Source organism: Crassostrea angulata, chromosome 4 (assembly GCF_025612915.1).
Source record: "Crassostrea angulata isolate pt1a10 chromosome 4, ASM2561291v2, whole genome shotgun sequence".
In the NCBI taxonomy this organism is placed as follows: Eukaryota; Metazoa; Mollusca; class Bivalvia; order Ostreida; family Ostreidae; genus Magallana; species Magallana angulata.
This window is the reverse complement of record NC_069114.1, coordinates 41,840,457-41,860,896: the sequence shown is the minus strand read 5'-3', so window position 1 is coordinate 41,860,896 and position 20,440 is coordinate 41,840,457. Positions and strand designations below refer to the sequence as shown.

General features: G+C 32.4%; 2 protein-coding genes across 9 annotated transcripts in view; one reads left to right on the top strand and one right to left on the bottom strand.

Annotated features, from left to right (window-relative positions):
* Positions 1–709: 709 nt before the first annotated feature.
* On the bottom strand, positions 710–14,613 carry LOC128181478 (drebrin-like protein B). Of its 7 annotated transcripts, XM_052849885.1 has the most exons (15): positions 14,465–14,613; positions 13,756–13,811; positions 13,077–13,189; positions 12,752–12,826; positions 12,236–12,409; positions 11,686–11,763; positions 11,120–11,206; positions 8,616–8,735; positions 8,131–8,145; positions 6,892–6,972; positions 6,520–6,629; positions 5,965–6,350; positions 5,229–5,243; positions 3,748–3,933; positions 710–2,127 (listed from the first exon to the last, which is right to left on the bottom strand). In XM_052849885.1, the coding sequence occupies exons 1-15, from the start codon at positions 14,545–14,547 to the stop codon at positions 1,985–1,987; spliced, it is 1,722 nt and encodes a 573-aa protein (XP_052705845.1). In that variant the 5' UTR covers positions 14,548–14,613; the 3' UTR covers positions 710–1,984. The 7 variants fall into 7 exon arrangements, with proteins under 7 accessions (XP_052705845.1, XP_052705847.1, XP_052705846.1 ...); XM_052849887.1 differs by lacking the exon at positions 5,229–5,243; XM_052849886.1 differs by lacking the exon at positions 8,131–8,145.
* Positions 14,612–20,440, top strand: part of LOC128181477 (rho-related BTB domain-containing protein 1-like) — a 19,241-nt gene continuing 13,412 nt past the window's right edge. The window contains exons 1-4 of one of the 2 annotated variants that reach the window (XM_052849883.1): positions 14,612–14,697; positions 18,921–19,184; positions 19,507–19,610; positions 20,044–20,235. In XM_052849883.1, coding sequence (XP_052705843.1) covers positions 18,993–19,184; positions 19,507–19,610; positions 20,044–20,235 — 488 coding nt within the window. In that variant the 5' untranslated portion in view covers positions 14,612–14,697; positions 18,921–18,992. Of the gene's footprint in view, positions 14,698–14,891; positions 14,996–18,920; positions 19,185–19,506; positions 19,611–20,043; positions 20,236–20,440 lie in introns of those variants that run through there. The other variant, XM_052849884.1, reaches the window with a different exon arrangement.

Sequence of the window (20,440 nt, the reverse complement as noted above, 5' to 3'; positions counted from 1 at the left end):
GAAAATGAAACCCTTGTTTACTTGTTGCAGTCATGAAAAATAAACTGTTATATTTACATTTTTCAGTGTCTTTGCCTGTTGTATCACATACTACGTATTGATTTTGTGCTAAACATGAGTCCAAGAAATTTAAATGAAGTATAATTGGGGTGCAAGCGGGATTTGCTTATTTAATATTTTCAAATATTTAATCATACAATTTTAAAAAATTACATGAAAATACCCTAAGTAATAAGGAATAATTCTTTGAATATTATGAAATGATAATTTCACTTGGGGCAAGATCAAATCTATCATTAAGTCTATGGGTGGATTTGATCACACCCCAACCAAAATTACCACCCCATAATACTCAAAGAATTGTTCATTTGAATGCATTAAAGTTGAATTGAAATTTGTCATCATCAAGCTAAGGACCTAGATAGTTAAAAAGTATTTCCCTCTAGTCTGACAAAGGTTACTTTGGAGGTAGAGAAAGCATTTAATATGTTATAACACTTCATTGTCTTCTGAAAATTGACCGCGAATATGACAGTATGGCAGTACTTCACAACACTTCTCAAATTCAATGGACACATACTCTAAACTAACTTTTATTTGCAACATTTTATTTTGCAATTTACCAGAGATAAACTGATTCACAGAGCCTTAAATTGTAACTGGACTTTTTCAGACTGACTGTAAAGATTTTAAACAAAGACACAAGACATTGCATGTTTTTATAATTTATTATCAATATCATTATCAGATATACAAGCCAGACATCCAGTCCGCGTCCGCAAGATTACCCCAGAAACAAAACTAGATTACAGTCATACAGTTGCATAGTACGTTTCTCAATTTCTCCCATATTTCCTAAGCAAAAATTAGATATGTTGGTACCAGTACATGTACTAAAATACTGGTTAATATAGATGAATAGCATTCCTTAATATATGTATAAGGATGACAGAGGCTTAGTGCTATCTTGGCTAAGGTGAAACATATTTATACTATTCAAATACTAGTAATATAAAATATATCCGGATTTTTTAGAATAAAAAAATGTATTCACTTGATGCATCACTAACACAATAATACTGTCACATAATAAAAGAAATTCCTGGATATTCCATAGTAAGTACCAGTTATTCACTATATGATATGTAAATGCAAATGTCTGAAATTTAATCTTTGAAATCAAATTTATACTATCATCATTTAGGGAGGGAATGAGAGCAAAAAGAATTAAGATATTTCAGCTAGAATGCACCAATATTTTCCATCACTTATACAGAATATGCTTGTAAAAATAGACACTCAAAAGTAAATATAATCTTCAAAATTATTTTGAACAAATCAAAGCACTTGACGAAATGCATCGTGTTACAAACAAACGTTTTCAAGTATAAACAAGAATCATACAAAACATATCACAATTATTTATACAATAACTTGGTATTTCTAATGTTTAAATATGTGGACCTTCTTCAGTAGTCCTGGATTTTCTATAGAGACATGGAGGACTAGCTTCGAACAATACATGTACTTAAATTCTCATACAGATGCAAAGTTAATCTAAAAAATACGACATAGTACATGTAATTATAAATGCAAATTTTCTGCTTGTTTTTTTTACCCTAGCTCGATCATTATTAACCAAATAAAAATGCTTTCACAAAAAAGATTTTTACCGGATATGATCGGAGGCAATTTACCAGTAAACTTTGATAATTCAATAAGCATGGGTACTTGCTGATTAAGTCATTGTAGTTCTGTTGGGTACAAACCAATGTTGCAAGCTCAGATTATACATATGTACATGTACTCCATATATTAGTAATTTTCCCATAAAAATACAATTTGCAAAATTTAATAAAAAAAAAATATCTTCATACAAATCAGAATATGGTACACATTTTTTCTTCTCTAAGCTTCTTATTCCGTTGGATTAATATAAATTTGTTGCTAGAATCTGTGATAATTTGTGCAACTAGCTAATCAATCAGCCATTAATTAATTCCACATAATTAGCGGGAAACATTCCGTGATTTCCATCTGGTCCCATCCCTGTCCACCATCCCTCGTCGATTTGCTCAATGTTTGTAATGATTTGATCCGGATCAAAGGAAATTTCTGATTCATCAGCTGTAAAAACAAAATTGAAGAAATCTTTATCCTAAGAAAGTGGGCGCTTAAGATGTGGATTCGGCAGGAATCTGGGCGCACAAGAAGAGTGAAAATTTCATTGATTAATTTTGGACATTTTTCGAATAATAACCGTTATTTGGTTTCTGTTGGACGTAGAATGGGCAGAAAAATGTTTGAAATGCAAAAGGTTTTGTCATAATATGGGCCTAAATATAGCAACACGGTGGAATTGATGCAAAATCGTACTTATCTACAGCTGTTTTTAAATGATTCTGATGTCTCTGGGTCTTCTCTCCACAAATTTTAAACTTGTAAAGATGACTTAATTCAACATTAACAACGTCGCTTTTTAAAAAAAGATGGAGAGATGACTAATTATATACCTTTTCAAAATATTTTTGGAAGATAATAAAACAAAGTCCAAAGATATGACAATATTGTCTCCAACACTACTTAATACCGCAATTTTCAAAGTCTCGCATGGCTCACTGGTTTCGGTCTGGATTTTGAAGACATTCACGCAGTGTTTTGGGTTCAAATCCTGCTCGAGACTCAAATTAACTTTTTTAAAAACTTTTTTTTAAAATGTATGTTGATATAACATTATGTTGAATTATACTAGGATACCGGTATATTTTGATTAGTTGTTATTGATTTCTGCCATATGAACACTATTTTCTGTTCTTATTACTAGTTTATTATGATATACAGTATAATTCAATTAAAATATATATGCATGTGTATTAAAATTTCCAATATAAAGTTTTATCGGTTTACCCCTCATTTCCCTTTTCAGAAAGCTTGTGAGTTTTATTCAATAGCCAGAATAGACTTGTACTTAAACTCTCTCAACACAATATAGTTTGAGTAATCAATTTTTGTTCAAACCTGTACATAGCATTTTGAGGATATAGACATTTAAACCCCAATTGGTTCGTGTCGATGGTTCCTGCAAACTCACTATCTTGTGCGCCCAGTTTCTCTATCCAGTAAAAATTGTACAGTCACCTATATCTTACATGTAATTTAAATTGATACATGTATTCAACAAATAAATACTCTCAAGTAGGTTTAATTATAATTAAAAAAAACATTATTGAATAATTTATAATAGATATAAATATAAAATGAAAATCAAGTAATATGAGTAGGTACGTGTATCTTTAAAAACATGTCCAACATATAGCTTTCTTTATTAATAATAAGTTACTTTTATTCAGTCAATACAACTGAGCAAGGTTGTCGTTGGAATAGCACATATTGAATTATAATACTGACAAATATTCCCACCTTAAAGCAATTTTTTCACACACTTATAGGTTAGTACAAGATAAACTACTAGCATCAGTTGACAATTGCAGCTCAATACATACTACATATACTGTGGTTTCATTAATTTTCGTGGGTATCAATTTTCGTGGATTTTCTGAAAACCACAGTTCAAGGACACGTAATTTCGTGGCCAATGATCCTATCAATACAAAGTGTGAGTTGAAATTGAACTTCAATGAACATTTAATTTCGTGGATCAACTTAACAACGAAATCCACCAAAAATTGGTATTGAGCGAATATTGATGAAACCACAGTAGCTTGATAATCGTAACCCCATACTTACAAGCTTGATAATCGTAGACGGCTCTGGCACACAGTCCATGCTCAGGGAGGATTCCGTAGCCACTCAAGTCCTGGGTCTGTTGCTGGTCGTACTCTTCGTGGCCGTTCTGCATCTCCTGGGTGTGCTGTTCCTCCTCTGGGGGGTGATGGGACTGGACTGCCGGGATATATGTTTCAGCGTTATCATCTAACACAACAGAAATACATCATTTATTAATCATTTATTAATTACGTGAAAACATCAAGGCTTAATAAACTTTATGGTGTGTCAACTGACACAAAAAATACATGTGAAGAATTCAACCTTTAAACTGCATCTGATACAAAAGAATTTGATTTTTTTAAAATAACAGTTAAACCTGGTGTTGTAGATACTCGGGTACAACAATGTGTAAAAAGTTAAATCTTATGAAAAATGTAAATTTGTCATAGTCGCGATACCATTCAATCTATGCTCTCAGTGATTGGTACATTTATTAAACACTGCATTGAGTCTTTACCATTTCTGTAGATATTTTATCCTTTTTAGTAGAAAATGAATGTACAATGACATAAATGATCAAATAATAGTTAAAAGCATTTTTTTTTATAAGTCCTGGAGTAAGAATTACAATACATGTTTTAGTAGATACACATGCACAATCATGGCAGAAAAAGTGAGCAAGCTCACATACCCCACACTCCCTCATTACTTGGAAACACTTCTCATATTGAATGGCATGGTACACATTAAATACAAATAATAATTTGATAAAGAGCATAACTCGCAAAACATCATGATCGCGGATAAAAAAAATCCTGCAAATATGCACAGTAACAAGCCAGAATTTCCAGAAAAATGATAGAATTCCTTTTTTCTCGTATTATACACCTCGATCTATAACCAGTGTGTCCTATATACCTACAAAGTTTACACAAAATCCTTGCAGTGGTTAAAGAGAAGCTGTGCTACAAACTGTTCAATACTATATATTCAATAAAGGACCAAAGTTTTAAGTCCTAAAGGGCTAAAATTCCTGGAAGAGTTCAGGAATTGGAATTTCCTGATCATATTCACATCTATACATTGTGTCTTAAATACCAACAAAATTCCTTGCAATAGTTGAAGAGGAGTTGCACTTACGAAAAAAAAAGGACTGATGGACTGACTGACCAACTGACAGACTCACTGATAGACAGGTCAAAATTATATACATCTCAACTTTGTTGCTCGGGGTGTAATAATACATATTTATTACATGCAAAGCAACCTACATGCATATCAATTGTAATCGTCAAGGCAAGAGTTAAATAGAGAATGTACATGTACTAGTCATTTGAGCAGAAGAAAGTACTTAAATTTATATTTTCTTTATATTCTGCAGAATTCAGACAATACATATAGTTAAAAATGTAAATCCATCTTTAATAAATAAAAGAATTGTACGAACAGTCTGCATGCAATTTTAAACATCAGATATTGTCTTAATGTATGTAACTTACAATTTGCATAGGTTTCTAACAGAAAAATTAATTATACATACATTAAATTAAACCTTAATTCAAATACTTTTATTTAAACAAGAATGACCAATGAATACAAGATAATTTAATGAAAGTTTAGGCTAAATGTTTGCCATTTAGGTGCCAGTAGTTTAAACTTGGACAGTTCAGTAATGTACAAAACTCCCATAATTCAGTTCAATGAATCCCTAAAAATATCTAATAAAAACTTCCCAGAGTCTAATTGCTTGTAATTGGATAATGTTATTGCACTGTAAATTAAATGTAATAATTTGTATTCTGATTTATTACATAAGGGCAATAATGGCTTCAAGTTTTATTATAATCACCAGCATCTATGAACTGCATTCAAACTTAATTATCTCGAACTAAATGGGACTGTTTAAAAACTTTGAGATATCTGAGTATTCGAGATATTTAGGGTAAAGTGCTTAAAAAACATGAGGTGGTTACGACTTACAAATCACTTCGACCTATATCCATTGTATTCAAGATATCATTGTATAAGATACTGAAGTTCAATTGTACATACATTCTTAAGGTTCACAGGCCCTCAATTACATATAAAATATGAAGTAAAGAAAACATGTTTAGCTTAGGAAAATTAACACTTTGGAAACAGTTATTGATCACACGACCTTTGAACAACATTTTACTTTTGTGAACATAAAGATGATGAACTTGAATAAGAATACAAAAATCAAGTAAATTTTACCTTCTCCCCATTCTTCATCATTGTTATTCTCTTCGTCTGAATCCTGGCGAGGGGGAAGTCCCTCAGATAACAGATTCCTGGCCCGTGGAAGTTGAGGTTCCGGTTCACTGGGCGGAACCCTAGGCAACTGTCGAGGAGGGGAAGGCTCTCTAGGGGGAGGGGATGGTTCTCTAGGGGGTGGAGATGGTTCCCTAGGGGGAGGGGATGGCTCTCTCCGTGGAGGGGAAGGTGGTCTTGGAGGGGTTGAGAAGACTGGTCCCGAGGGCTCCGGTTCTGCAAAACTGCGTTCTGGTTTGGGTGGATTTCCGCGGGGGATTTGGATTGGTTCCTTTCTTTCTACTGGCTCCTCCTGTTGTTGCTGATTAAGGAAGCCATGCTGGATTTTTCTGTACAATTTAATATAACAATTTCTGATTTATTTTGATTTAGTAGATAAACAAAATATAATGTCTCACAAAACTATTATTTCTGACAGTAAAATGCCTTTCAGTTAGAAAGAGAGATTATTTTTGCTTTAAATACAAGTATTCTGCTACTTATCACATTTTGCCTTACTTAGGGGGAGGAGGAGCTCTAGACACCGGTTGATCATCAGCCTCCGATTCTCGTCTCTTGAACAGAGCCCTGGCATTGGCTGTAGAACTGCTGGCCAGACGGACAGCTTCCTGTCAAAACATAATTGGCAGATAAGAAACAACTAAGTTACGTGTACTTATGTGATAAGACTGAAGCTGTTGTTGTTTCATAAACAGTAAACACTTGATGGATCTTCCTTTTAATAGCTAATGATTAAAATATGAAAATATTATCTACACTCTGAATCAAATCTACACTCTGAATCAGTGAGTTGTGATGCAACCTTCTGAGGGGTGACCCTTTGAGGGCATGGTGACTTTTGAGGTGTGACCCTTTGAGGTGTGACCTTACCGCTGCTCTCTCCTTCCTGATCGCTTCACTGCGGCGACCTCTTTCTTCCTCCTCCTTAAACGCCTCCTGTTGTTCTTGTTCCTGCAGAAACAGGGGATAATATATAATTTTAGATTTATGATTTCAATTCTTTCTACATGGAAAAATCCTTACAATTAAACTCTACATTACAACAGTTTTACACAATAGTTATTAATATTGTCTTCAGATTCTGATTTTTTGTAAATTGAAATTCTGGTAAAATTTCTCAAAATCTAATATTTTGTGATTTCCTTTTATGATTTTCATGCTATGCTTATGTTTCATATGTACTTGAAGAAAAACTTTTTTTATTTAAAATTATACTTAAATGTTTCCTGTGCATTTAACAATTGCTGCAATTTGGCCTTTATATAGTGTATATGTACATACAAAGACATTGTGTTGATGGCAAAATAATTGTTGTTTTCAATACTGGTAAGAAAGATTTGTAGTCGTAGATTTCATCTGGGTGCAATAGATAAATACATGGACAAGTTGTAATATGTCATAGTCCAGTGGATGGTCCAGGAAAGTAAACAATTACAGGGGACAATAGTGCAATATGTAGATACATGTATAGCATTATTGTTGCTTCGACATCATTTCTTTGGCAGACATTTCTCTGTCATGTCGTGCTTGATGCTACTGAACACCATTTTATCTTGAGTACATGTTGCTCTTTTAAAAACTCATGCATGTTTATTTCCCAGTGCCACAGAATCTCTCTTAATTCACATGCATATGGTCATTCATAGCATATAGCTTTAAATTTCATACCGGTACATGTATTTTTTGCAAAATTTTGAAACATCATGATGATTACATATAATTATAATGAAAAAGTGCTTTTGACTTTCAATGATCAATAATGCTGTTAAGAAGAACTTGAAGGATTATTATAATAAAGGATAGAAAGAGCTGGTGGATTAAACATATTTCAAATCAATCATAGATTTCTCCTTTCATAATTTTTTTTTTACCTGCAACTGAAATTTGAATTACATAATGTACTTCAGCAATAAAACAATGCATTTCATTTCCCTTACTCTAAGAATATAAAATATTTACCCCCCTCCCCCCGCCAAAAATGGTTAATTCATGGCTGCAGATTACAAGCATCCATTATCTTTGATCATGCAGTCTGTGTAGGATGCAGTAGAGCATGGATGTGACAGATGTGTAAAATAAAGAAACATAAAACTTGGCATGGGTACTTACACTGCTTTCTTCATTCTATTACAGTATAAATTTCATTCTTATAAATAAATGAATGAAAAAAAATCTTCTATAAATATCACTGATTCAGCTACAACTTTTTATGCAATTAATATTTTTTCTAACATACAAGTACAAGTGCATGAAATAACGCTTAAATTAGTTTACTTTTTAAAAAATGGTTCTTGCTGTTATCTAAAATCACCTTATTTTTTCAAATTAATGGCTAAGCATATTGTAACTGAATGAAAATCTTGAGGTTCAATTGGCAGCAAAAAGTTTAAACACATAGTTTCTATAAATAATGATTTGTTAGATCAAAACAAAGGCTACTAAAAAAAGATCAAAATGAAATAAAATTGTAGACAAATAGATTAATTCCACTCCCAACAGAGATAAGACTGAATTCACAGCACACATATTACTTACAACATCAAGGAATATGCAGATTAATGAAAGATAACTCCAGACTATGAATAAACGCCTACCCATCTTTTCTTCTGTTCTTCTCTTTCTATTTCACTCGCTCTCCTCTCTCGGACTTTCTGTTCTCGAGCTGCTTTCAACTTTTCATTCATAAATTTTTCTCTCTCCTGAGCTTCTTTAGTCTGTAATATTAATTTTTCATTAGTAAGTGCCTCAATTCATACTTGTATATTATATTATGAAATGTGTACAATTATAGTCAGTACAGAAATGTGGTCGTCTGAAACATCAATATAACATTTTTCAATAGAAGGTATATGTATTTCAATTTTATAACAGATTTTATTTTCCTGTATCTATCATGTAAAATGGTTTGAATTTCAGTACTAAAACTAATTACAGAATAAAAGGTAATACATGTATAAATACATGCAGTTCTAGCTCTAAAGTACAAGTAAATACATGTGTATATATACAAGGTATATCAAGCATCATTCAAGAAGCAAATATGAAGTTGATGGAATATTCCAATGGTGCATGCTTTTTGTGTATAAATCACTTTGGACCATTTTGAATGCAAAAATGAAGGAAAGAGATGGGATGGTTTTTGAAGGGTATCAAAAGGTCTTGGTAGATACAAACTGGGTGGAAGTTGTTACTTAAATCAAATGTTTAATTGGAAACCTGAGATGGTTAAAAACAAGACATTTTTCAAATGGTCACAAGATGTGTATTCTTCGATCATTTCAATAGATAATCCATACCACCAGCATCTGTGTCGTGTCATGCAAGTCTTAGAATGGACCTAAAAATTAGTACACATGTACTGAATGAGCTTTAAACATGAAACAAGGAGAGAAAGTGATGCTGAAAGTGAACATAAAAAAAAATGTACTACAAATCCTTGGAACTGGGTTAAGAAACATAATATAAAGAATTTGGTTCATGTCAAGCCACACTGCAAGAATGCCATGTTATATTTCATTCCATGGATAACATTCCTGTGATTTCACTGGATATATTCTATTAATGCAAACATATGAATAGCTATATGAATATTTTTAGTATTCAACAATAGAAGCATCTGCATACTATATGAAAATAACACACAGAGTAAAATAATCAACTGAATGTAAATTGGAATTAGTATGAAAAATGCTTATTCTAATGTGCTACAATGTTAAAAGAAAAACTGTCCGATTTAACATCTACATGTAGAAAGTGGTACAAAGTTATATAGTTATTATCAAGTTCTTTTGTGTTCTCTTGAATATTGAAAAAAAAAAAAATTCATATGTAACATGCTAATAATATGAAAGCATACATCCAAATATCAATCTGCGCCAAATAAATTTACAATAACATCTTCGCAGTACAGTTAAGGCGGTCAATAAAAATATGGGCAAATTTTTGTGATGAAAACACGTATACTTTAGTTAAACTGGCATGTCCTTTTTAAAAACAATAACAGTCACTCAAATGCAATATATTTCTAAAATATATATATAACAGTACAATATTTTATGTTCATAGTGGTCACGTGATATGGCAGTCGCATGGTACAAGCAGATGTATTTGTGGTTTTGAGGTCATTTAAAAAATTCAATATTGCAAGGGCATAATCATGTCAAAATTCACAACTGAATTATGAAATAACTTGATGTTATATCGTAGATTTTGAAAAACGGTGCGAACTTTTTAAGATAAGAATATTTGTTAGTAGAAACCGTAATTTATAATGCATATGTTGAATAATTTTGAAGGTCACAGGGTTAATTTCATTAAAAAATAATTAATTTGTAAGATTTTACAAGGATCGTAGAAGTTTTTAAGTTACATAGCATATTTCAAATTCATAAGTAAAAGTTTGTCGGGATCAGGTAAGTGTATGCCTTTGCAATTAAGTGATTTATTTAGGTACTCAGATTTTAGATATACGATATTTTATACAAAACCGAGGTGGCTTCTTTATACGATGCATACTTTTAACAAAATGAAAATAAGACTATATAGGTAGCATTCTACTGATAATAATTTTAAACAAAATATTCATTTATACTTTTCCGTTAATGTATGACATTTATTTTTCTTCGCTATAAAATTGCACGATAGCCTTCAATGATTTAACTTAATGCGTCATTTTGAAACATATGACGTCATATTTTGTAGTACAGCGAGAACGACATCTCGCTTATTTTTCAGTGTGTACGATATAATGGACATCAAAATTGTAAGTAATAGCATTTGTTGTTTTTAATTAAAAGATTAGTATAAGTTAATTTTACTAATAAATAGATTAATAAGTACTTTCGATGTTTGTAATATACTGTGATGTCATAATGCACATTTCCCGTACTTTTTGTCTGAACGGAGTTTATTGACAGCCTTAACTGTGCTGCGTTGTCTACAGATTGGTGTATCCTTAAAGATTTCAAATAATTATGTTTTTTTCCAAAATGTTTTCCAAGTACAATCTTTAAATCTATAAAGATACACATCACACAACACTCTAACTACAAGTACACCACATCACCCTGATACACAAACATGCTGTTGCTATGGATACCTCTCGTTCCCGCCTCTCTCTGTCCAGTTCCTGTTGTTCTTTCATTCGCCTCTGTCTTTCTTCCTCAATTCGCCTTTGTTCCTCTTTCTAGTAATGCAGGCAATAATCACATGCAAAGCACTTTAGTTTCAATGCATTTCTAATTAAACTTCCTTGTTGCTATCTAATTTGTTAATAGTTTTAATATCTATCAACAGATATATTATTGACAAACAGAAAAACCATCCAGCAATAGGAATGACTTTCTAAATACTGATTCCCTTTCATGTTCACAAAACCAGAACCTGAAATGTTTACATAATGGTTTCATTAGAAAACCCTAACCAAATGAATGTTTATTTTCAAGGTGTTTAGTAGTCAGCTTATTATCAAATCTTCGCATGGTTTCTAGCTATTTAATAAAGCATGGTCTAAAAAGGTCATAGAAAACTGATGAGTTGAACAATAGATAGATAAATTGGCAGATTGTATCATGGTTAACAATACGACTCCATGGAACTGCCAACAGGAAGCATTTGCTATTCACATATCCCTACAACTGGACAGTAAGAATCATTGAATGCTACCTCAGTTTGGGCCCAGAATTTGTCTCGCTCTCTATTGTTGATGTCCTTGGCTGCAATTGTTCTCTGATAAACCGAGCCCTAAAACAAAATGTCATGATGATCCTGTATAACAACTCAAATACATAACACATATCATAAACCATAACACATGTATCATAAACAAAACCCCATTAAATATGTTATGATCCTGAATATCAATTCAAATCCTTAACATAAACGGAATCTATAACAAATGTTATAATCTTGTACATCAATTCTAATGTATCACACATATCATGGACACATTGTCTTAAACTGAGACAGCATTTATCAACCTTATCTTGGTACTCAAACTACCATAAAAACACTTTAAAACTGTTCTTAAAAAGTAAGGATCATTTTTGGAGGAAAACTCATTTTATATTTGGAGAGGTTTAGAGACAATGAACAAGGAAAAATAAGGTATAGCCAGTTTGTAAGCTTGCAAGGAACTATAATTGTGTAAACATAGTACTTGGGACATTTGGGCCAGGACAAGATATGCAGTGTTTAAGGAAATCAGTGAATTTACCACAGGCCCAGGTGAATCCTCCTTTTTGGCATTCTTTGTTGGTTTGGGGGGTGGAGCTTTGGGTTTCTCCTGGTGTATGCTGTAGTTTGCCCCTGAAGCTTTTGCCACTTTCTGTGCGATGTCATCAGGGTCTACATCATCCTCTGTGCGAGCATTTACTGTCACATGCACACCCTAAAAGTCAAGTAAATATTGCGTAAAACACATACTGTACATTCCATATTTTATGCAAGTGCTTAATTTCGCGATTCAATCGTTTTCCATCAAATCGCGAGAACATAAAATCGCAAATGCAGATTTTTTTTAATCATAGTTTCATGTACCGGTAGTTTACATATGTCCGAAAAATAAAAGCAAGATTTTAAAATTCTTGAATGTGCTTCTCGCGATTTTACGCGGATATTAATTCCTCACGTTTAATTAGGAATCTACCGTAATGTTCTGTTCATAGTTGGAAAGATGCAAAAAGAGCACAATAATTCAGTTGGTAAGAAAATGACAAATAGAAACACTTACTCTCACAAATGCAGCCACATCACGGAGATGACTTGTACATTTAAACTTCATGGATTCTGGGGCCGCCTCTCCTTGCTATATAATGCAAAAAAAATAATCAAAATCTGCTTCTAAAATGTTACTCATGCAAACTAATAAAAAGAGAGATATTCTGATGATGAACTTACATGCAGTTTCTTATATCCATTTACTATCTTATGTTTATGTTATTGCAATTAATGTTTGGTTAAACAGTCATTGAAAAATACTCAAACAATAATAGAGAGTAAATCTCAGTACAGATAAATGATCAACATTGAGCTGCCAGGGTTAGTTGCCTTCTTACCCAATTTATCAGCACATATTTTGGAAGATTAGTGTTGGAGTCCAGTACTCGGCAGTATGCATATTGAATCTTGGAACTGTTCAGGTCCTCTGCCATCTCCTCAATTCCACCCTCTGTAACACAATACATGTAATGATTCAATCTTAACATGTATCAAACAAAATAATAAAACTAGCTAGACTTGTATATCAATTTTTGACTTTGCTTTCTCCATTTCATGATCGAATAATAAATCATGAACATGTATATTTTCCTTTTTTGAAATGACTTATACTCATATCAAAAAGAATATTTGTTTTACTTGAAACAAATTGCATAAAAATTTCTTAGAGAAAACACCAAAATTACCATGGAAGTCACTCAAATTCAATAGACTTTAAGTAGAATTTAACCACAAGAATATATGTATAATATAACTATAAACTGTAAAAGTGGTTATTTATGCTGGTGGTTAAGCACATGTTTTCTGTAGTCAAACAATACATGTTGATGTTAAATGCGCTGATGCATGATTTACCACTCTAAAGTTTTCGTTATTTTTACCATATCCGCGAGGATATGTTAATGTGGTTTTTAAGCTTACTACATTAACTAGTGTAAATTCCCCCCATGTGTAAATACTAAATAACCACTTTTAAGGTACATGAAAATCCTTTTGATATGAAAGAAAAATGTTTACCGCCACTTCCAACCAGCTTAAGAACTGGAGTCTGACCTTCATATCCCATGACCATCCTAAAAAAGAAGACATTACAGAATTAATCACCTAGCATCTCAAGTTTAATGTTGAACTATGCATTCCTGTATCAAGAGACTTTCAAAATCAAATCAGAGCTTAGAAATATCTCTCTCTCTCTCTCTCTCTCTCTCTCTCTCTCTCTCTCTCTCTCTCTCTCTCTCTCTCTCATGAAAAAGATAAAAGGGGGAAAACTCATGCAACTGCAAAATCAAATAAAGTTTAAAAAAAAAGATGAGAAGTCTTAAAAAGAATCTTGACATGATTTCAATGCTAACGTGTTAGCATCTTGATTACATATAGTATTCAAAAATTAGTGAATGACAATTTCATTTCCTTCCTCTTTATTTGAAGAGAAACATAATTCCACCCCCCCCCCTTTTAACATTTCCAGCTTGAAACAAAAAAAAATGAAATCGTGTTAAGTATACTACAACATTATTTATGCCATTTGAGTGATAGCTAAATGACTTTGAAATTAAACTTCATTATTCCGCTGTGATTTGAGCTTTGGACACACCTGACAGTCAGTGTCAACAAATCAAACAAAAGCGGAAGCTTGGTCAAAGTATGACTAATGGCTTATTCAAACATATATTCACTTTTTCCAACATGCTAGTTATTTTTGCAATGAACAGTTAAAATAAATTACCAATCCGTTGATGAATTATCGTCCACAACATCGTTGTATGCCTTTAAAAGGGCGTCTTTATTCTTTCGGATATCTATCGCCATCCTCCTTTTTCCGCATGTGCTTGAGAACTACGTCACTGTTTTCTGTGCACATGATCACATGACTCATTTTGTTTACGACGGAAGGAAGTTGTCCAGAACGTCAACAAAGAACTTCCAAGAAGCAGACATTCTTCAAAAATTATCTGACAGGTACTGATTTTGTTTTAGTTTTGATTGATACTTTCATAATATTTCATTTTATTATTGTTTTCTGTATTTGATCTTTTCTTTAGAAATGAATACATGGAATGACATCATTTTGCGACACAGTTTTCAATCAAAAAAAAAAAATCATGTCATGTCAGCCAGTAATGTGCCCGCAAGCGCGCGTAAATATTATGTACTCATGCCTGTCATTCGTCAGAAACTAAGCGAGCTAAATGTTGCGATGATTCTGTTTGAATGGCATATTTGAAATACTTATATTAACAAAGCCTTCGGCGATTTTGTCAGTATAATTTTCTTTTTTCTTTTATGAGTCCCACTTGGTTTTCTGTTGCAGCTGTCGTGAAATTTATTCAGCATCAACCAATTAACAATTCTTTTGCCGTAGTTTTATTACTAGTTAAATGACATTCACTGGATTTCATATTTCACATGGCTTGACTTGTGATTATTATTGAATTTCAATTACAAAATGATTCCTCTAACAGTTATGCAATAAAAAAGAAAATGTCCTCAGAAATTGATATTGTGAAGTTCTCTATTAAATGTATATTAGAATGTAGAAATAATGATGAGCTTATATACTTCATACAATTTTTATTCTGAGAGTTTGCAAAATTACTTTACTTAAGCTTAATGTGTTTTTAATTTGAGATTTATTAATTACATGTACATGTACGTACATGATACCATTGTTTGTTTGTTTTTTTTCAATGATCTTTTTACTCTTTGTACAAATGTTAGAGAACCTGAGGTAGATTATGTAAAAAGAAAATCAAATGTTTGAAAAACACCCTTAAGTGTACATATTTAATAAGATAATATTCCCTCCCCCATCTAAATATCAGCTATATATAACTTGTTTTTACTTGTAAAAACAGGTAAGTTTTGGAGATGGAAAGAATGAATGAATAACCCCACCATGTCATAGAAAGATTGAATAGGGCTTGTTGTCATAATGGTTAACAGCACTGAGCAGGTAGTTGTCCTAAGCATGGGAGCCCTATGGTTATTTAAACATGCTTCACAAAACAATGAAGTAATGCTGTGTAATGGGCTGATATGAAGTGAATACATCAATGTCCTTTAAAAGTCAGTTGGTAATTCCTTATTAAGGTCCTCACTTAAAATGGGCCATCAGTTTTAATTTTGGGTACTCACCCAGGGAAATGTAATGTATGTTACTGATATGTGTGTGTGTGAGAGCGAGAGAGAGAGAGAGAGAGAACATTTTAAATAATATATTGAGCATTTTTGGTTTATGATTATCCTCTTTCATTGACTGTATATTGACCCCACTCTGACCAACAGGTGCTCAATTCAGATCTGTCAGAGAGTGTCAGTCAAAAAGCTTTCTATAGACAGAGTATTAAATGAAAGATAATAATAAAGCAAGGAAACCTTGGGAGAACAGTGTCTGAACTTTGAAGGTTAAAGCCTTTGTTTGTTTCGTCCTATCAAGGCACTTAAGGTCAGATAAGAACACATTGTGAAGGTCATTGATTTACCATAGTCTTCAGTAGCTAAAAAAAAAAGACAGAAACATGCAACTCAAAATGTACTCTACAAGAGCTGCATAGAGTTTTAAAAATATTCTGTCTAGGATATCATATGTATATAAGGTACTGTACATAATCTATTGCATTTAAAAAAGATATCAAGTTAAATTAAGCTGATATTCCCTGAAGCAGAAAGATCATTTAGGATTATAAATCAACTGTTTATGGAAAATCTATTAGCAACTTGCCCAAAAGGCCTTGATCTTTGACAAATATTATGGTGATAAATGTAATTAGAATAAGACTTCTGGAAGTGAAATATTCATGTTTGTTTTTTAAAAGATTAGATTTAGAACGTTGACTGCGGAAAGAATTGTTGTTTAATTTTTACTTGTCATTTTGAGCATTCCAGTACTATGATTAAAAGTATGTAAAGGCATGTCCACTGGTCATTACATGCACATGTTTGGAATTTAAACTGCCGTATACTTATTGACCTTACACGAGAACTCAGTGCGTAAAGTGTGGCTTTTTAAATCGGATCTTGAGATTTTAAAGTCAACCAAACAACATGGATATTTTAGTAGCTTAGAAATACATGTATAAGGAATAAGATAAAATCTTTGATTTAAACCAGACATTCATTTTAACCTTGCATAGTTAGATTTATGAGTATTATCTGGTAATACATGTAGGTGAGATAGGATTTAAAATCTGATGCTTTATTACGGTACATAAATGCACTTTATCACTAATCATCATCATTTTTAAAATGGCTTGTCAATTATATTAATTTATATTTTTTTAAAGGTTAAGATGTATGCATATTGAATATATGGTTAGTACATTATTTTTTTCTCTCGTCCAGTATGAGTGGCATGATTAGTTTATAATATAAATGTAAATATATATATCTAGAATAATGGGTTATCATCAGTTTATTACTTAATTAACTGCATTTTATCTGTTCACTAAAGAGATTGAAAAGGTAGTCGAAATTTAAAAAAGGTTTAATAATAAATAGATTGAATAGTACTATTTATGTTTTTTTTCTCTTGCTAATTCTTAATTATGAGTAGCATGTTCATGCAGTTATAATTTAAGAGATGCATACACATTGTTGTATGACCCTAGGTTAAAACATGCAGTTCTGTTTACACACAACACAACTTTGGAATTTTTAACTCCTGGGAAGAAATTCCTTTTTCGTAGCTATTAAAGCAAGGTAATTTTTTTACTCTATAGGAGTGCCTTTTGCACATTTCTTTGTCTTAAGGGAGTCATGTTTTCATAATTTACACTTGAATATATTACGACAGAGCTTTATTCAGTATAATTACGATGGTAAGTCACCCAGAGGATATGTGCCTATGCTTGAGTATATTGATGGCATTTTTAGGTATGGCTGTTTATAATAATAAGAGAAATTGACGTTGACCTGTGAATGTTGATTTCATACAGTTGTTACCTAAAGCCATTATGTATTTCCATTAATAGCCCCCATATATCAAGCGGTTATTTCTCTTCAACAGATAATTTGTATTTCATATCTCTTTTTTATTTGGAATCAATGAAGAGTAATTACATTGAGGAGAGAGGCTTGATAAAGACTAGGACCTTAAGCTAGCTTGAACTAGCTGCTAATATCATTGACTGCCCCCTCAATGGCTCCCAATGTACAATCAATTACTGGTTTGGAGAATCACACATGTAGCTCCTGTATATCTTATTGGATTGATTTATTCATTAGCTCACGGATCAGTATATATAGATGTGCTTGCCACAATGCTTTCAAAAACAAACAGGCCGTGAATGCTTAGGGGCTGATTTAATGTGCATGGGGTTACTTGGAATTCTTAATGTATTTGTTATTTTCTTCTGAATTATTCATATAATGACATAGTATTTGCATTCAAGTGATCTGGACATTATTCCTGGAATCTAATTATGTCAATCAAAATGTTTTTGATAGTTTAAAATTATATGGTTTATTTACTTATGGAAATTTATTTGTTGAATCTCAAAAAAGATTTATAGGGTTTGTCCCAGAAACGTTGTTTTCCAGATACAAGACTTGATAATTATAATAATAATGTGTAAGTGACAGTTCATATGATATTGCATATTTAACTTTTTGACACACACAAATAGTTACCCTAGCTATAAAACAACTCTATATGCTTATGTGAAAGTAATTAACTCTCACCCTTGAACTGATCATCACAGGTAATTATGTAATCATGCTGATGTTGAGTTTATAAGTACAGCTATTATATGTATATTGTGATAGATATGTTACAACCCTTTGATTTTGAATCAATCTAAATAAGACTAAGAAGATTAATGATAGAAAGTAAGATATTACACACATAAAAAGCACCAACATCTTGGTAATGAATCAATCCATTTATTTGATGAGGACAGGGAAAGTGCACTGTGTTTTGAGGGGGCGGGGACCGTTTTATACACAAGTGCATTCATTTTGGCAAAATATGATAATCGATGAAAACCGTTGCCAACAGATGAAGTACTCTTTGTTTCTTACAAATGCAGTACCAGGTTTTTAAAATTAAAAATAACCTGGCTATGCAACAGATGCTACCATTGTTTAAAAAATATTGTAAAATTTTATTCAGCAATCAGCAGTAAAACTGTTCTGTTGACTACAAGATGTACATGCATTTATATTTTTCTCCGCTGTATTCTCAGGGCCATGCTGAGCATCTTTGGACCTCATTGGAACCATTACAACAAGAGGTCAGTGTCTTAAATTGGTCGGCCATGGTGAACCGGTCTCTGGAGGAGGGGAGTCAGTATGAATACATCAAGTGTGTGGTGGTGGGGGATGCGGGGGTGGGGAAGACCTGCCTGACCTGTGCCTGGGCCTGTGGGACAAATTACACCCTGGAACGCCTCGTCAAGACCCCTGCATCCTCGGTGTGGGCCATTGATCACTACAGAAACGATCAAGAGGTAACAAAGATTTTGATAAAGTCTATATGTTTTAGATTTTTACAATTTTAAAGGGACATTGCAACTTGAAATGACTTTGAAGTAACATTATACTAACATATATATATACATGTATTTAAGATTATTCCTATTTCAATAGAGACATTTAATACAGCTTATTATCCTATGTATTAAAAGATTCCAGTTTATTGTCATTTCATTGAAAGTTTTTTTGTGTGTTAAATTTTTTATGGCATTATTCTTGCTTTATAATTGATCTTCAATAGATTGAATACACATAAGTTATTCAGATTTCAAATATTGGAACGATTTGTGTATTTAGGTGATGGACAGGTCATGGTGTAATGTAGATGGAGTTCGATGTTCCCTGAAACTATGGGATACTTTTGGTTACCATGACAAGAACAGGAAGTTTGCATATAGAGGGTAAGGCTGTGTACAGTACATACAAGGAAATAACTCGATGTCCAATAAATATTTCATCTTCTAGTAAGAGTTGATCTGTAAATGTGATCATTTATGACTGAATACAATTTAGGATTTTATTTCCACCAGGAACGGGAAATAAAAATGTTTTACAGATAATTTGATATGAATACACACCAACATGTCCTCTCCAAAGTCTATGAAAAAATTGTACTGTTTATCTTCCATTTCTGTAATTAGCTATATTGTTAAAAAAATTGATTTTTACCCCTTTTAATGTTAACTTACCGTATACAATATAAAGTCATTCACTGATCCCCGAGAGTGCCATCATTTGATCCCAAAATTTGATTATTCTTAAGAATACACAAAATGTTACTAAAGATAATAGTTAAATATTAAATTTAATCAGATAATGGTTTTTGGGTTGCAGGTCGGACGTGATTCTGCTGTGCTTCAGTGTGGTCAAACCAAGCTCTCTGAAGAACGTGGAGAGGTTCTGGCTCCCGGAGATCAAGAGTCGGTGCCCTGCCACACCCATCGTACTGGTGGGGACTCATGCAGACCTACGCTACCTGTATAAGAATGAAAAGTACAAGAAAATGAACAAAGGATTGCTTTACAAGTAAACTCAAGTGTTATCTCTCTCTGTTTCTCTGTCTGTCTCTCTTTCTCTCACACACACACACAAAATAGTGTGAAAAGGGAGGTAACTTTGATAGTCATGTTGAAATGTGTTTGAAATATGGCATTTTTAAAATTTGTGTAAGTCTTTTTGATAGTATAATTTCCTCATATGTATAGATTTTTAAATGAATTTACACTCAATA

Bases quoted from the DNA above. Each gene is read 5' to 3' on its own strand.
- LOC128181478 (XM_052849885.1), bottom strand. From the start codon at position 14,547: ATGGCGATAGATATCCGAAAGAATAAAGACGCCCTTTTAAAGGCATAC. The intron at 13,812-14,464 runs GTAATTTATTTT...CTTCTTTTTTAG, and splicing joins GATAATTCATCAACGGATTG to GATGGTCATGGGATATGAAG. The intron at 12,410-12,751 runs GTAAGTGTTTCT...CTTGACTTTTAG, and splicing joins ATGTGGCTGCATTTGTGAGA to GGTGTGCATGTGACAGTAAA.